The sequence below is a fragment of the Brachypodium distachyon genome, chromosome 1 (assembly GCF_000005505.3).
Source record: "Brachypodium distachyon strain Bd21 chromosome 1, Brachypodium_distachyon_v3.0, whole genome shotgun sequence".
Lineage (NCBI taxonomy): Eukaryota > Viridiplantae > Streptophyta > Magnoliopsida > Poales > Poaceae > Brachypodium > Brachypodium distachyon.
Window position 1 is genome coordinate 17374367 of NC_016131.3, and position 18581 is coordinate 17392947.

General features: G+C 46.1%; 1 protein-coding gene across 1 annotated transcript; it reads right to left on the reverse strand.

Annotated features, from left to right (window-relative positions):
- Positions 1–798: 798 nt before the first annotated feature.
- LOC100843408 lies at positions 799–7414 on the reverse strand. Its single transcript, XM_010237360.3, has 13 exons — positions 6959–7414; positions 5688–5837; positions 5371–5583; positions 5199–5288; positions 4902–5015; positions 4221–4490; positions 3954–4110; positions 3633–3710; positions 2998–3098; positions 2295–2465; positions 2104–2178; positions 1562–1648; positions 799–1447 (listed from the first exon to the last, which is right to left on the reverse strand). Exons 1-13 carry the CDS (start codon positions 7352–7354, stop codon positions 1109–1111), a joined length of 2241 nt encoding a protein of 746 aa, XP_010235662.1. The 5' UTR covers positions 7355–7414; the 3' UTR covers positions 799–1108.
- Between the last annotated feature and the right edge of the window lie 11167 nt (positions 7415–18581).

An 18581-nucleotide genomic window follows, 5' to 3' on the forward strand; every position in this document is an offset into this window, starting at 1 on the left:
GAGCCAGATCGGGGCGGCGGCTACGTGGGCTCGCACGGACCCAGCCATCCGGCCCCTAGTTTAACCCTCGCGCGTTCGTGGGAGATCGGGCTCGTCCCTCCTCTCACTTAATTAGGCCCACTATATACCCTCCGGTATTTAGGCCGCCTCGTGGCGACCAAACTAATCGCGCTCGCTAATTATTAATCAGATGGCTAATGGTGGTCCTTAATTTAGGAGGAGACGGCGAGGAACCTGTCATTAAACAAACAGGTGTCAGCCCGACATGAGGTGGTCTGGTCCGGTCGTGACACTTGGCGCCTTGGATCGCGTCGGTGCCATGTGAATGGATGGCCTCTGATTGGCTGCACCGCTGAGCTAGCTCATTTAGTACCTCCTTGGAGTATCTTATGTAGTAGTACTCCGTACTCTAATCTTGCTAACTGCTAAGCTTAATGTCTCTACCTGAATGCTTCCATTCAACAAGAGCTTTAGCTCATTCAGCACCTACATGTGCCTAGTTACTTTGCAGCGACTTCCTAAGCTCATCGTGGTATCACCGGCGAATGACTGCTCCACTGGAGCACACCGCAAACAAAACACTATCTCGACCACCCTTCTCTGCCACCGTGCCTTGCCGGCTCCCACCGCCCCCTCTCCAGCTGCCAACGAATTCAAGAGAAATTTGGCAGCATGTGTATTAGTCTCATACTCACTTAGTTCTCGTGCACTTACTATCGCCAAGAAAAACAGGAAACAGGATTGAAATATCCTACGGTTCGGTGCACTGAGAGTAATTAACCACTTCAGAGCACAAGCGAAATCAAATGTACTATCCGAAAGGTTGGCCAGACTGAAACATCTCAGTACACAGCATTTCGCGATCATATACTCCTGCAAATAATTTCTACCCTCTTCTCTGGGAATCTAGTTTACTAATTCTCCTTCGCCCGGTAACTGCACATAGGCCAGCCAGCTTACACGAACTATCCAAAGTTGATATTTTCACGAACATGTTGTACAACGAAGACTCACCTGATCATTCATTCCTGATCAGGCATTTAAGCTACACAGCTATGCCACGCAAGATGCTCTGTTTACTCTATTATGTACAAGCCTGGGACCGGCACTACGACTCAGACCCACCGCAGCACACCTCGGAGCAGCACTCGTAGCAACCGAGGCACGAGAGTGCCGCACATATCTGTGCCATCATGATGGCGCACTGGTCATTCATCCTGTTACATGCCTTGATGCAGCACATGCAGCAGAGGCAGTCAGCTAGGCGGCCGCAGCACCCGCCTGCCTTCTTGAATATCTTTAGCGTCTCCGGCGGCTTTTCTTCGCCAAAACCTGTGAGGAGATTGTCCCTGGTGGCGGCTTTGTCACCAAATCCGAGCTTTAGACCATGAAGAGGGATTCGTAGTGGCTCATTGGAGCCTTTGTGTCCTTTTGTCTTCTGCTTACCCTGTTCAAGTACACGAAGTTCAGTAAGTTCTTTTATGTTGGCGAAAAACGTCAGTATAAATGGGAGACAACTCTAAGAAAATTCCACCCTGGAAAGTAATCCGTATGAACCTACCTTTTGTGCTGCACCCAAATTGGTTTGAAGTACAACCATTCTTGTATACTCAGAAAGAACGCTATTCTGTATGCTTAAATCCATTACCTGCAAAATAAGAAAAGGAGTAATTTAAGAACTATATACTATCAATTGAAAGAATTCAAACCAGAGAATGCAAGACATGCAAAACCACCGAGAACTTATGTGGAGAACATGCTCCAAGCCATAAATGAAATGGAGACTTATAACCACGACAGCATGCAGCAACGGCCACAACTCAAAATATACTCAATATTCAGAACAATCGATATAAGAAACAAATAATGGATGGATTAAAATATCAGCTACTTTTCAAAACCATAAACAACCGTTTTACTCCTTCACTGAAAACTGATAAGTGGGAACTGCTCATGTTTTGGTGCTTCTTCAACTTCGTGTACCATTATGTGACAAGTTAATGAGTTATCGTTCTAGGATAACCTGTAAATTCCTAATTCTATAAACATAATTCAATGCACTGAAAATTCAATAGAGATTTGAAGTCAAAAACATCAGCTTACCTTTCTCTCCAGTTGTTTGTCTGCAGAAAACCATGCCTTCGCTGTGAGAAGAGCAATCTGTTGTGCCGCCAAAACCTAAAATCCATAACCAAGATTTAAATCATCACAGAATTGAATCAAGTTGTGCAAGTCCCCTAATGGTGGCAAAACTCGTGACTCATAAGAAAACGTATAAAGTTTGGGTGTCTTACTTCATCAAGAGGTGTGTCCTTTATATGCTGGACCTTCAGTTCAATCGAGATTTCTGTCATGTCAGCCAAGTAGCCCTTCGCTACAACTGTCTCAGGAAACTTGCCTCGGTATTGTCCAGATACACATAAAGGACACTGTGCTGAAATGTCTGGAATATATTCAGAATCCACCTGGACAGAAAAAAGAAACGTCAACCATAAGATCATCAGGCATTTTTTCTAGCTATACTTGCAAAATCTAGCCCCATTTCCAATCCATCCAAACCCATACAAATAAGGCAGCGATACATCAGCTTAAAAGTTTCTTCAAAATAAGTTGGTCCCCAAAAGAGCAGCATGAGTACAATGCCTGGAAAAAAATGATCCAAACTATCTAAAATAGGGTATCACAACATAAAGCGCCTACTGCCATGTAAGACATACCTCAAATCATCATCCAAGAAAGGTTTTTACAGCATCATCATTCAAACTATCTAAAATCATATGCACCACTACGATTTTTAGATAAACTGTTTAAGATAGGAACATGATGCCAAACTATCTAAAATAGGAACATGATGCAAGCAACAACTGCTTAAGAAATTTACAGCATCCAAGAAAGGTTAAAGCCTTAAAGGCATAGTTTTAAAATCATATGCACCGCTACGATTTTTAGATAAACAGGGCACAACAAAAAGAGTTGTGCAATTAACCATACACATACCTCAAAATCATCAAGATGTTTTGTAGCATCAATGGAGATGTTTGACACAATTGTATTTGATGCTCTCCTGAACCACTTCAGTATTCGACTCTCGACAGATTCTGGATACAAAATTCAGAAGAAAAAAATGTTACTACCTCCGTCCGGGTTTATAAGGCCTGTATTGGTTTTGTGCCAAACTTGGACCAACAATTATACAAATAACACTCAAGATATGTATATAAAAGTCACACCATTAGAAAGAATTTTCCAATACGAATCAAACAATCTCTCTTTTGTGTCACAATAAACTCATATAGCTAATGTAATTTTTGATCAAAGTTTGTCATAAAATTCCGTGTGGGCCTTACATACCCAGACAGAGGGAGTACTATTATAAAGGTTTACTGACATGAGTTCGATAAATCTTGTATATCAGAGTCAAAGAGCACAGTACAATATAAATTGGAGTCTTAATAACAATTTGAACTGATGACTATTTATACTTCATATCTGCATAGTGGCCATCACCAAAACTTCCAATTATATACAAATAAATACTCAGCCACAGAAAAGGGTATATATTATACACAGAACAAAGGGCACAACATGAAGATTGCTAATTCGGTAAAATAAACAGTCTGGGGGTCTAGTACCTGTCTCGAGTGCACTATCATAATGCCCCTTGCCAACTGATGCAAGCATGCGCAAGAAATAATGGTTGCAATGTAAACCTAACAATCATGAAAAGAACAAACGAAATTATAAGAACATACATCGGTACATGGCAATAAATTACAATACTATGTCGTTTGTGAGCTTTCTTTTACACAGGAATAAATATAAGCGTATCGAATGATCAGCTGCCAATAAGCTTTATAAGAGCTTCCATTTTTAATCCTGAGAACTGCCTGGACATAGTTCCAGAATTCAGGTACTACAATAATTGTGTACTGGCAGGTACGCCTTAATATTACCTAGTCCAAAAGTAGAAATGCGGGGAGACTTAGGTCCTCTGCTGATGAGCTCAGTTTTCATAGTTTGGCATATGTTATGTTCATCATCAACCGATCCATCAGTCATAAGAAAGATTTGTGGGAGCACATCATGGACGCTTGACAATAATGCCATTGCCTTACATGAGGAACAAAACAGTAGGGGGTTATGAAACAACAAAGAGAACAGTGGGAGATCAACAATAATGTATGCACATATCATTGAGATCATATGCAAAATAATAATACCTCACTCAAAGGATGCATAATATCTGTGCCACCCTCACCAACAAAGTTTCCGTTCATCCAATCAATAGCACTTGCTGTAGTTTTCTCATTTACTTTCTCTAAACATGATGAGAACGAATGGAGCTCATCATTGAATGTTACAATGTTGAAGTAATCTCCTTGCGCGAGTTCTGAAAGAGCGGTAGACACTGCATTCTTCACATTTTCAAGAGGTTTTCCGTGCATGCTTCCACTTGTATCAACAACAAACACAACTGCCTTTTTGAAGACCTATTTGGATTGCTGGGATGAGATAAAGCACCAAAAAGGCATATTTTGCGAAGCGAGAGGTTGATAAACCAAAATTGATATGAAAAAAGCTACTTAAATCGCATATTATTTCCTGCGAATTCAATGATGAATGTATCAAAGATAACAAAACTAGCACTTTATATTCAATTACCAGCATTTCCCAAGGGCGGGAGAACAGAATCTAATGGCAATTGGAACTATTTCATGATCACAACAGGGTAACCATGATAACAGTGGTGTTGCATTAGCTTAATCAGGAAAGTTACTACATGAGATCCCTGCCTTCAAAAATAAGATTTTCCAAATGCAGACATCTCAATCGAGGAAGATGTGTCTCATTATATCAAATGGACAATGGCAGTGCAAAAGGACAGCAGGTAAGCAGCTAACCTTTCTATTGCCACTTCCAGGTAAGAGAAAAATGCTGAACCTATCTCTATCATCGTAATCCTGTGATGTTGAAGGCTGTACGAGGATACTACCAGAGAAATCACCAGAGTAAACCTGTACACATCCACACAAATTAGGCACACACAAAAAACACATAGGAAGCAGTATTGCAAGCATGACTAATCATCTTCTTTTTTCTCTCTAGTAACGATAATCATTCTAAGATGGCTTGAAGGTCAGACATTCAAAGGAACTAGTGCAGTACAGCTAATCATGATCATAGCAGGATTAACTCACACTGTAGGAAAAGGTGAAATCTTTGCTCGACCAAAACTCAACAATTGCTTCATGCAAGAAAGACAACTTCTCACCCTGCCTTGCCTTTTCCTGAAATTGAGATATAAATCCTTCTGATGGCTCCCAAATGCATATCAAAACAGTATCTAAGAAATACGGTATACTTGATTACCTTCAGCGGGTGGCTTGTACCCTGCAACAAAACCTCTTTACTAAACCCACTATTCACAGTCAATTGAATTTTCTCCCTCTTCATGAATACTTTTGGTAATGGGTTGACATAGTACGGAAAACGGAAAGGTATGTCGACTGAGATCTGCCCATTGTCATAGTGCAACTTCTGAGACCATCTAATTGTGGCTACGATATCCGCTCCACCCTCCACCTTGATAAATAAGATATCAATGAAAATCAGCAAAGATATGTTCACCAAAATCTTCAAACATGACAGTGGAAGACTAGAAACCTATGTGTGTGTATAGCAAGTACCTGTGGTATTGTCAAGCAAAACATATGGGGTTTCAGAAAGCCCCCAGTATCAGCTTTACCGATATTCTCCATGGTGTGGTCTTCTACTTCGATTACTTGAGTATTGTACGATCTTCTTCCAACAGTAACCTCAGCGCCTAGAATTGAACCCTATTAGCCAAACCGTTCTTAGGTTGAGACCATCAGAAAGTATAATTAAAAATATTTGTGAGATACATACACTAACTACTTAATGCAATGTTTGATGTATTTTTTCTTAATGATGGACAATAAAAAAAACTACATGAGATATCAAATATGGATAAAAAATTGCTCAATTAGTCTTCCACGTTAGCTGTGCCTATCAAATTATTACATGCAAGCATCCAGACTGTCAGATAAAAACAAAAGTTTTGTTTACAACAAAATCTAATGTTACAGCAAGTGCTTGAGTTATTTTACTTTACTTGTGCAAGTCCTTGCCAACCCATTCTGCAAGGCAAGTAAACAACAGCAACCCAGCCGCGCTATCAAATTAATCTTCGTTTCCAAGTCATGTATATTCTAGCACCTTTTAAAGGAACATCAGATATACTTCTATGAGATAATCCAACATATGCGTGTCTAAACAAGACAATACACCATCTCCTGTACATTCCAAGTGTGTTTTCATCTTGCATGACTGTCTCATCTTCATAGAAATCAAGTTATCTCTGCGTAACCAACCTATCCCTTCGAGTGATTATTTCCGTTGGACAAGCAAGCAACGTTCGATATTAAAATGTACTATTCTATTATAACTGAAGGCATCCTCTTAATCGTCTAGAGCTTACGAACCAAGCTATTGACGTTATCTAGAGTTTGGTATTGGGCAAGCCAACGATTGCAGACAATCACATTGAGACAGACAAAAACCAATCAAAACATAGGAGAGAAAGGTAAAAGCCAGTAACTAGCATCCTGCTAGACACCCCGCCAAGTAAATATCAGATGCAATTATGTACTACTATGTGATCACCTGACAAAAATAGTGCATCCAAGCATTCCAACATCACAGGCCACGGCATATGACAAAATACAACAAAGCAGTCGTGTTAAATGAATAGCAACTGCCAACCGAAAGTGCATGCGCCAAACATTAGCCAAACAGACCCAACAACAGTGCAGAGCCAATCACGTTAATCCTCACCAGACTGAATCCCACTGAGGCAAGCAAGCAAACAACACACCAGGGCATAAAAACGAAATACGTCAAGGGCGACAGCCAGGCAGCAGGATCCGATCGGGCTCACCTGCTCCCCCATGGGCACGACGAGGCGGACGTCGCACTCGCGGCTGCGCGTGATGCAGTGCAGCCACCAGCGGGCGCGCAGGGTGACGGCGGCGGCGTCGAGCGTGCAGTCCGCGGCCAGGTCGATCTCCTTCATCTGCAGCGGGATCAGCGCGGGCGGGTCGAGGCGGCCGTACACGTAGGGCTGGTAGCTGGGCACGTCGGGGGTGTCGACGGCGCCGGGGTCGGACACCACCGCGTAGGCCATGGGCGCCGTGGGCAGCAGCAGCTGCGAGACCGCCGCGTCGGGGCCCCGCTCCATCCCCGTGGGGGGGCGCGGCGGGGGAAGCCCGCCCGGCAGCACCAGCCGCTTCGACAGCTTGAGCCCGTCCTCCACCGCGCGCGCGAAGTCCTCCATCGATGGATGCCCGCGGGCTGCCGCCGCCACCTAGGGTTTCAACGGGGTGGGGGGGTGGGGGGGACGATGTTATGATCTGTGGATGCGGGATGGGAGCGGCGGCGGGGCGAGGCGAGAGAGTTTATATCGGGAAGCGTCGAGGGGGCGGGGGAAGGAAGGCGGAGAGATGAGATTGATTAAGTTGGCCGGAGAAGGAAATTATGAGCTGGGTTGGGGTTGCGGGGCCGCGGGGGGTGACAGGCTGCGCACGGGCGGTGAGAATAAGGAGGGGGGCCGGCGCCCGGCGGTGCCGTGTGTCGGGACTCGGGGTCGTGGTTTTGATTCGTCCGTTTGTTTGCGAAAAAGTGGCTCCGGAACTCCGTTGGGTTTATTGTTAACGTGGTTGTTTGCAGGTGGAGCTGGGGTTGGCATCTCTGTTAAGCACCTCTGATTTCCTTTCGATTGTTTAGACCAGCTCTTTTGTATTGCAAGCATAACAGCGGGCTAAACTAGTTTGTAGAGCAATTTATGCCCTGCGGCCAATTTTTTGGCTATATTTTTTCATCCTCTTCACTTTCAGTTTGTTCAAATTTCAATTTTCTCAATATTCAAATGTAGACTTTTATTCTTTTGGAATTAAAATTGAAAATAATTTTCAAATTTGCTTAGGAAAAAATCAGAATGGCCTGACTTGGGCTGTTTTGTGGGCTTCTCAGCTTTGTTTTTTCACCTAAAAATGTATTGGGATAAGATGCGCATGATACATGCCGCACATTCATCTGTGCAGTGCGTTGCTTCAAGTTATTTTGCATAGTAGCTACACAATTCCAAATAAAATGAGAGTTGGTGTCTAGTGCTTTTATTTTACCTTTACATAATTAAACATTGCAATAGCGAGAAGAACAAGCAACAATTCATTGAAGGTAGTGAATAAAATTCATGTGGTTAATTTGAAATTCGATTTTTACAAATTGTTCCAAATTATTTACAATTCAGAATTTCCATGAGTAATGTGAACTACAATTTCGGCTATGTCAACAAATTTTGCTTGAACCCTCAAGGGAAAGTCAACAATCTAAATACAACAAGTATTCACATTAATTTGGCAAGCTTAAGATCCCCAATATTGCAACACTAATTTTCTCTTTTGATTAAAGATTTTCATGAGAATCCTAAGGCCTTGTTTGGCACTCCTGTATTTCTAGTCACAAGTGGACTAGGTATTTGAGGGGATTGTGTGTTCACTCAATACTCTCAAATCTCATTCCACCTCTGAACACTAGTATGAGTATTGTTTTTAATTGATACAAAAGTGAGACATTTTGTGGAAAAAGTTGGCATCCATGTCTGCCAAATGACGCATTCAGGGTTTCTAGATTTAGAGAGATAATATTCTACGAACCATAGAAAAACACGAGTGTCAAACAAGGTCCAAAGAGTTTTAGTTTCGATAAGTTTTTCCTATATAGACATTCGGGGTCAATAACCACCAAAAATCACTTTTATACACCGTCAATTTTATGTCAAGTAACTGGTTGGTCTAGTTGAAATTCCTTGGTATTTTTCATGTTTCTCCATTTCCGTCTCCAAAATGCTTTGAAAAGTCATATAAATACTCCAACAGCTCGTTTGGCACCCCTCATTTCATTTCATTTGGTCCAAATGAAATGAAATCTAATTTTTGTTAGGATTTCATTTGGTTGAATTTGAATTCCGGATTCAAAAATCATGTTTGTCTACCACATGGATTTGTAGAGTTAGAGGCAATTTCAGAGAAATGTGGCTTGTAAAGAGGATTTGAGATTAGTTGTATTGTGATTCCATGAAATTTCAAATTGAATTCATAGTCAATTCCGTGCCAACCAAACAATTTAGTTTCTAGACTTCAAAATGAATTCCACAATTCTAGTCCTAAATGATGGGTGCCAAACAAGCTGCAAGTGTTTTGCCTGCAAATCTGTGAACTTGTACTTTACGTAGAAATCATTCAGGTACTCCGTAGTAGCGATGTCCCAACCGTACATTTGTACAATTATTGTCTTATTAAATCTAGTCATACAGACTATAGAGGCCTTAATCGAGTGTGCGTGTATAGCAACTAGGAACTTAAAGAAGGTTTCGTACAATGGATAACAATTTCTGGGAAAATGAAAAGTAAACACGCAATTTGTTGGACGCGTTAAAAAAAATGGGCGGTGCCATCAGCTTCGCTTTTATCGTCATCTCTTGACGATAAGATGAAACGAAAGCTCATTGCTTTCATCGGGCATCATCAGTGCAATGCTGTAAGGCGTGGCATCGCGTGAGATAATAAACTTTTTAAAATATACTGGCATGCGCGAGATAACCTTTTTAAAATACTGACAGGCGTGAGTAGTCCCTTTTCCCGGAATTAGTAAGCAGGTTGGCGATGATCGCGATCAGGGGAGCTGGCGGGCCCCGGCCGGCGGTGAGCGGACTCCTGGGCGTTATTTTAGACCCACCGGCCCAACGGCAACATTGACCGCCTGGCCGGCCCATTCCCTGCGCGCCACGTGGCCCAGTTGAACGGCACGCGCTGCATGTGACCGTGATGGGCCCCGGGCAGCGTGGATCGACTGGAGGCGGTCCGTTCTGGAACCGACGGGTGGGATCTATTCGCAGCGTGGGGAACGGGGACCACCCGCGCCGTCCTGGTAGGCCTTCCGTAACGGCTAGATTTCTTTAGCCTTTTCTTGTGCGCATGTGATTGAGGACTGAAGGAGACCGTTTCGTGAGCTGAGTCCACGAGCAACTACCCTGGTCTAAATGAATCAGCTGCGGCGGACCGTTAGTCTGTACAAAATCTTGTTTGTACTGACGATTTTTAGTTCTTTACATGACACACTTTGGAAATCATTAAGATATTAGCTAACTTTGATTTAACTATGTTTGCTGATGGGAACAAATGAAAGACGCCGGATAATACACGCTACTCCACCGGTAGCGAGCTAGCTAGTTGGGTCACGGTCCGAGCTCTGTTCAGCAATGATCCGCTCAACAGTGGCCGGTAGCCCGGTACAGTCAGCCAGTAAGTCATAGGGCGTGGCTGGCTGACGGCCTGTATCATCGAGCAAATCTTCAGGAAAAACTCGATTAGGATTATCATTATTCCACAGCGTGTCCAAGTCGACTTGCCCATTCTTCCACGTGATTTCTCGGGGTCGCTCTCGGGCGGTGCGGCCATGGCGCGCGCGAAAGAAAGCGCTAGAAAGCGACCCGTAATTTGGCTGGAATGGATTCAGAACTATTCGTGTGCTTTGTTGTGTACATGCACGTTCCTTGTCTGTCTAGCTCGCAACGGCAATGATTTCAGGAGAATTTTAAGTGCCTCGAATACTTACGACCGATGGAAGTGGAAAAGCAAATTGATCCTGATCATTCATGTCCTTTTGCATGGTGGAGCAGCATCCTCGCTACTACAAAACGGTTTATATGCCACGCAACATCACTAACGAGTCCGACGCGACCGTTACTCATAAAGAACATCAGTGTTGGTCGCAGCCACGACCGTTACTAATGAACCGAGCGGGCACCGTCCGTCCCCGCCCAGCCACACATCAGTGGCGGTCGCGCGACACGACCGCCATGACCGCCACTGATGAACACTCATAGTTTGCGAGTTACATCAGTGGTGGTCGGTTAAGTGGCGACCACCACTGATGAACCATGCATCGGTAACGGTCGGACCAGCTCGACCGTTACTGATGTGTACACGATTATGAGTAACGGTCGAAGTTTTTCCGACCGACACTCATGTTACTCGCGTATTAAGTACGCTGCGCACAGCCGCAGCTGGTCGCGCCGCGCGTCATGACGGACCAGCTGCGGCCCCTTCCTCTCCGGCGACGGCGAGGTGCCGCCCGACCGCGCCATGGCCTCCGGCGAGCACCCCAGGTACGCCCTCCTCCCTCCCCCCCCCCCCCGCGCCGGCGGCGCTGCCTCCATGGCCGGCGAGCTCCATTTTTGGAGCTCCGGCGGCCGGCGCGCTCCGATCTTCGAGCCCTAAGCTTCTCTCTCCCTCCCGATGTCTCTCTCCCCCCCAATCTCTCTCGCCGGCCTCAATTTCTCTCCAAATTTTCCCAATTAAAAATTTTTGAGCTCCGCGGCCGCCGGCCGAAATGCGGCGTCCTCATCGTCGCCCGGAGCTTCGCTCTCGCTTGCGTGCTCTCTCTCCCTCCTGATCTTTCTCGCCGGGCTCCAATTTCTCTCCGAATGTCTCTAATTTCAAAATTTTAGTTAGCTCCGGTTAATTAGCACATTAATCTCCTTGTCAATGATTAGGCTAACTATTTTGCTTTTTTGTTTTCTTGTGTATTGTGTTGTAAATCGAAGGATCGTTCTTGGATGTACGCGAAGGAAAGAATCAATGCTCGATGGATAACCGAATGGACAGTCTTTTTTGGAGTCGCGAAAGGTGATATGGAACGAAAAGGACTTTTGATGATGCGTTGCCCATGTCGCAAATGTGGAAACACATGCATGATGAAGCCTGAGGATGTTCAGATGCACGTGCTGGCATCGGATTTTGTCAATGGTTATTCTCGCTGGACTTGTCACGGGGAGGATGCGGTTGATGTCGGTAGCGGTAGCGAAGATGATGATGTCCTGCGGTATGATCTGGCGAATGATTCCGAGGAAGAAACAAGGGTCGATGAGGAGGCTAATGTGGAAGGTGAAGTAGCTCCATGTGGCAGGATTGCCGAAATGCTAGATGGCCCGTACCTACGGGACCAGCTGGAGGACCCCGAAGATGAGGCAGAGTCTGCTCAGTTCAAAAAATTGTTGGAGGACGCAAACATACCCTTGTATGATGGAGCTGGCGAAGAAAACAACGTGCTCGAAGTGACGCTCGAACTTTTGAGACTGAAGGCAGCATCATGCTGGTCAGACAAGGCTTCACAGGCTTGTTGAGTTACCTTGCTTCGGTTTTTCCACAGCCAAATAAGCTGCCCAAGAGCACATACGAGGTGAAGAAGATTACATGCCCGCTCGGATTGGATTGCGTGAAATATCATTCATGTCCAAACGACTGCATGGTATACATTGGAGAGTACGAGAACCATGAGAGCTGCCACATATGCGGTGCATCGAGATACAAGAAGAAAAACGCCAGAGCTGGCGAAGACGATGGGGAAGAAGTGATGAAGGGCAGGCCGGCAAAGACTGTCTGGTATCTTACGACAGATGGCCGAGTTGAGCGTTGAATGCAAAACGTTAAGGATGCGAGGTATCTCGTCTATCACGATCCGGCGAAGGCTGCATTCGATCCTGACGGGCACTACCGTGTGGAGGAGGCTGGGGTCCTAAGACACCCTACTGATGGGACTCAGTGGAGGAACTTGGACACGGCATTTCCAGATTTTGGGGCAGAGCCCAGAAACCTGAGGCTCGGTCTCAGCACTGACGGGATAAATCCTTTCGGAAACATGAACAACAAGCACAGCACATGGCCAGTGATCTTGTTTGTCTACAACCTTCCTCCATGGTTAATCATGAAGAGAAAGTACATCCACATGTGCATGCTCATAAAGGGTCCAAAGCAGCCGGGAGCTGACCTAAATGTGTATCTGCAGCTAGTGAAGGATGAGCAGAAGCAGCTTTGGAACCCTGGCAGAGTGGTTTGGGACGCAAACAGGAGGGAGTACTTCACGATGAGAGCAGCGCTTCTGACCTGCGTGCATGACTATCCGGCGAATGGAAATACTTCATGCCAGGTGACACATGGCTACAAGGCCTGAACAAAGTACGGGGAAAACACGACATCGGAGAAGTTGCCCGCTTCATCCAAAATTATGTACATGGGCCACCGAAAGTGGTTGGATGCTAAAGACCCTTGGAGAGATGACAAGGAAAGGTTCAATGGGAAGACGGAGCACGGGACAGCGCCAAAGGAGAAGTCTGGTATGCAAATCCTCGAAATTGTGAACGATCCTGAGGTTGCCCCGGAAAGATTGCTGCGAAGAAATATAAGGAACCTGAAAGCGTCGTGTGGAAAAGGAGGTCCGTATTCTGGGACCTAGAGTACTAGGCACATTTAGAATGCCGCCACAGCATAGATGTCGTGCACGTGGAGAAAAATGTATGCGACAGCGTGTTGGGGTTGCTGATGAACATTCCAGAGAAGATGAAAGATGGACCCAACGCACGGAAGGACCTGGAACTCATGTCTATCAGGAAAGAGTTGTGGGGCAAAGATCAAGTGTCGGCAGCTGACAAGAATGGTTTTGTGACGGTGACCACGCGGTGTCGTCTTGCATGTTACAACCCGTACAAAGACGAGTTGCATAGGATGTGCCAGTGCCTGCAGGGCATTAAAGTCTCATCGAACTACTCGTCGACCATCAAGCATCTAGTTGACATGAAGAGTCACAAGCTATCTGGCATGAAGTCTCACGACAACCATGTCATACTCACTCAGTTATTTCTAGTCGCAATCAGAGGTATCATGGAGCCGCACGTAAAGGAGACAATCATGAAGCTTTCTGACTTCTTTGACATCATCTCGCAGAAGTCAATCACCGTTAGACGATGCCAGATACTGAAGGATAGTATGATACAGATTCTGTGCGAGCTCGAGATGTTCTTTCCTCCATCATTCTTCGATATCATGGTCCATCTAATGATCCACATATGCGATGAGATCATGTCCCTAGGGCCCTCGTTCCTGCATAACATGTATGGCCCTGAACGATACAACGGGGTTCTGAAGCGGTACGTTCTAAAGCGGTACGTTCGTAACAGATCGCGTCCGGAAGGTAGCATCGTGGAAGGCTTTAGGGCAGAAGAGTGCATCGAGTTCTGCATGGATTGGTTGGCCGATCAGAAATCAATAGGTGTTCCCGAATCACGGCACAAAGGCAAGCTCGATGGCGAAGGTGGCCTTGGACATATATGCCTTAATGTCTATGGAAGAGGAAGGGAAACTGACTTTGAAAGAGCACATTTGGTTGTGTTGCAAACTGTCGATTGCTGCCGGCCTTATCAGGAAATGCACATGGAACAACTACGAAATGAAAACCCTAAAAGAGGAGAAGTCTGGATCCACTGGGAGCACAATAAAACATTCGCAGCGTGGCTGAAGAATTATTGGTACGGCAGGGAGACGACCAATGTATCAGAAGAGACGGTTGCATGTTTGTCACGGCAACCTGCTTTCCACGTCTCTACTTGGCAATCATATGCAATCAACGGCTGTAACTTCTACACCGCGTCTCAGGACCGTAAAAGCACGTATCAAAATAGTGGTGTAGTCATGACTTCTGAGACCACGACCGATGACAACAGCAAAACCAAAGCGTTCTTCAGCGTTATCGAGGAGATCTGGGAATTGGAGTACTCGATCACAAAGATCCCAATGTTTCGTGTAAGATGGACCAAAGGTGACAAAGAAGAAAGTCACAGGTTCACGACAATGGTGCTACCTCCTGAGATCCCTCGTGAACAAGTTGACGTGAGAAAAATCCCGGCAAGAGAGGAACCATGGATCTTTGCTAAACAATGCAAGCAGGTATTCTACATAGAGGACCCAGCAAATAAAGGCCGCGTCGTAGTAAGAAGAGGGAAAAGAAGCATTGTTGGAGTGGACGGAGTTACTTCACAAGAAGACTACGAAGGTTTCCATGATCCGACGACCGCCGCAAATGATGAAGAAGCAGGACGCACGATATTAACGAGGAAAAGAAAAGAGAAAAGAAGAAGTGATGGGAGCGACAGCGAGAAAATACCATAAAAACCCTACCTCAGAAGCAGTTCTGCGAGGAGTCAAATTATGACTTACCGAAGGAAGGAGAAGCAGTAGTAGTCACATTGTAATGTACTTGTACTGAATTTGAATGCAAACTTTATACTAAGTGAAATTATGTGCGATCGATGTACTTGTGTGTATGCATGTGATGAATTTTTTGAATATAATTTAGCACAAATACTAGACAAATGCATGAATTTATTCATCAAACTTTAACTTTTTTGTTTCATCTATTTGAATGTGCCAAGTCCATGTCCTAAAACACTCAAAAGGATGGGTTTTAAAAAATTTAAATGTTCCTGTAATTTAAACTGGTATAAAGCTAAACAAGTATTGGAACACATCAGTAACGGTCCCTTGTTACACACCCGTTACTGATGAGTATAGGCAGACATCAGTAACGGTCGGGTAACAAGGGGACCGTTACTGATGTGTTGTTCGGCATTGCTCATAGGAGCACATCAGTGGCGGTCGCCCTATTAAGCGCCCGTTACTGATGGTAATTTTCTCAAGTCATTCTATATATACGCTACACACATCAGTAACGGGCGCTTAACAGAGCGACCAGCAGGGGGGCATCGGAACCCTAGCGCGAGCGCAGCCCTGTCGGATCTCTGCGCCGCCGCCGCCGTCGACCCCCTACGCGTCGTCTTCCTCCGCGCCGTCCGAGCCCGACGCCGCCCGACCCCGAGCCTGACGCCACCTGATCCCGATGTCGCCGCCCGACCCCGAGCCCGTCTTCCTCCGCTCCGTCTTCCTCCGCGCCGTCCGAGCCTGACGTCGCCGCCCGACCCCGAGCCCATCTTCCTCCGCGCCGCCCGACCCGACCCCAGGTGCGCGCGCTCCCCTCTGCCTCCGTTGTTAGGGTTAGGGTTAGAGGAAGGTTTCTTGTTGTTAATTTGTTGCTATCAAATTAGTTGATTCCCCATCAAATTAGGGTTAGGATTTGAGTGTGTCAAATTAGTTGCTGTCATGTGATGCTTATTATGCGTTTGTCTCTGTTTTGACAACAACTCAAAATCTGGAAACAACAACTCAAACAGAGACATATACATGCTCATTTGGTGCTTATTATGCGTTTGATGCTATATGTTTGGTGGTGTTTACATGAGTTGTTGTGGTATATATGCAATGTGAAGTGTTGATTATTAGATGTTGTGGACTAGGTGTTGGAATTTAGAATTTCATACTGTTATTTTTTTAGCAATGTGAAGTGTTCATTATTAGATTATTAGATGCTGTCATATATACATGTTGTTTTATATGCTATTTTGGAGAATCAAGTAATGAATTGTGGGCCGACCATCGTGTCGGGTCATTCGAGAAGGGGCCGGCCATCGTGCCAAGGGGGTACATATGCGGGTGGGTTTTCTATGCAGGTTTCGAGCTCCTAGTAGAGAAAAATTGCTAGTTTTTTAGTATAGGTCATGCCGAAATTTTCGGCCGATACATATTTGATGGTTTTGATGGCATAGGTACGAAATGGACAAGAGTAGCCAGAACCCAGTTCTTGATCAGGAGGAGGTAGATCGTGTCGATGAAGAGTCTTCATCTGGAGAGCAAATTGTCAGCTCTGACTCAGGCCCCTCTAGATCAGAAGAGCGCAACAACGAGAGTAACCCGCAACCTTCTGAAACTCCCGCTAAGAAGCCAAGGAAGAAGACGCCAAGGGGGAGCCACAACTTGAAGGAGTTCTGTTACATGGTCACCCGGCACTCTGATAGAGGCCGCCCGGAGTCGCTCGAGAGGGCACAGAAGGCCTTCGCAACGACCTGTGGAGCCGTTGCACGCTAGTATTGCAAGATCACCGACGAGTGGGGTGACATCTCCCAAGTCGTTAGAGACACGTGCATCAAGGAGGTTGCAAGGAGGTTCCAAGTCACCGACGAGTGGCGCGAGCGATTCCTAGCGGCCGTCAACATAGCAGTCTGCAATGGCCTTGCTAATTGGAAAACCATCGCTAGAAAGTGGATGGACAAACCGTACGAGACCATCAAGAAGAAATGGCCGTCGGTAACTGATGAGGCCGAATGGGAAAAGTTCAAGAAGGAATCATCTGACCCTGCCTTCATTGCGAAGAGTGAACGCATGAGAGCGCTGCGCTTAAGGAAGCCCAGGCTAGGGAGTGCATGGAAAGAGGGGAAGAAGAAGGTTTGGCGCAAGCAGGACCAAATTCTCGAGGCGGCAGGCAGGGTGCCTCCAGTGCATGACATGCTAGAGGACCAACGTGCTAGAGAATATGCACGTCAGCACATGACAGCCGAGCAATGGGCGGGCATTGAGCCAATGCAGCCGCCTGTTAAAAAATTTACGGTAAGGGTTCACGTGCATTTAGTTGTTTTCGGCGTTAATTATGACACTCTTGATCCATATAGGCTCACGTCCCGTCTTATATGATAACAGGAAAATGCCCACAAATGGGAGGAGAGCAGGAGGTCAGAAACCTCCGACAACTCCGTGAAGAGCAAGAGGTGGGAGTCGGCTGTGACCGCCGGCTTGCAAAAGGCGGAGCACACAGGCCGTGTTCTAGGAGAAGGCGAAGGGGTCTGCTGGGATGATTATTTCCCGCCTGCTCCAAAGCGAAACAGGGTCCAGAAAAAACTCCCCGCTTCTTCTGAGATAATAGAACAAGCTAAGGCGGAGGCGCGAGAGCAGGCATCTATCGTGTCTCAAGAGGTGTCGCGGGAATATGCAGTGCAAGCCGTCCATCATTTGGTGTCGGCATTGGCCAAAGACCACCCCGCCCTTGGCGGCATACTCGGGGGAGGAGTGGAAGGTTTGAGGAACCTCCTTCCTCCTCTTCCTCCTCTTCCCCCTCGAAAGAGCACCCCGCTGAAGAGCAGCGCCGCCTCCGACACACGTATGGAGGACGAAGAAACCTACACCCCAGGTTACAGCCTGGCTCCTAGCATGGACAACCCCCCCGCTAGCCAACCTTCCCCAAGCGAGAGCAGCCGGCATAACGATCAGGGTCCGAGCGACAACATCCTTGTAAGCAATCTTTTCAAACTCTTTTTCAATCCTTAACTTCATGAGTAAAGATCTTACACACATATGCCTTCTTCTTGTTACGCGCAGGCACCGATGAAGTGTTGTATCCACGTTGACAAGCCTGGGAAGCCTGTAGGCGCCATTGGCCGCCTGATGCCCAGACAATCACCGCCACTGGTGCACGGCATTCTCATGAACAACGCACAAGTGAGTGTGATGGTGGACTCCGTCGTCGACGACCATCGAGATTATGCTATCCCGCTACCTCCGGAGGAAGGCGTGGATATCTTAGGCGGTTGTCCAAACTACCGAATTATGTGGCCTAGGAGCTTGGTATCCCTCTACAACCACCGCCGGCCCTCTATGACTCCATCTCCCTCCGCCTAGAAAGGTACTTCTCATTCGCCGCTCGGCCTTTCCCCTAGGATACTTCCTCCTGTAGATGCCGGCGGAGATGAAGAGCGGGCAATGTCGATGCCTGCACAGCTCAAA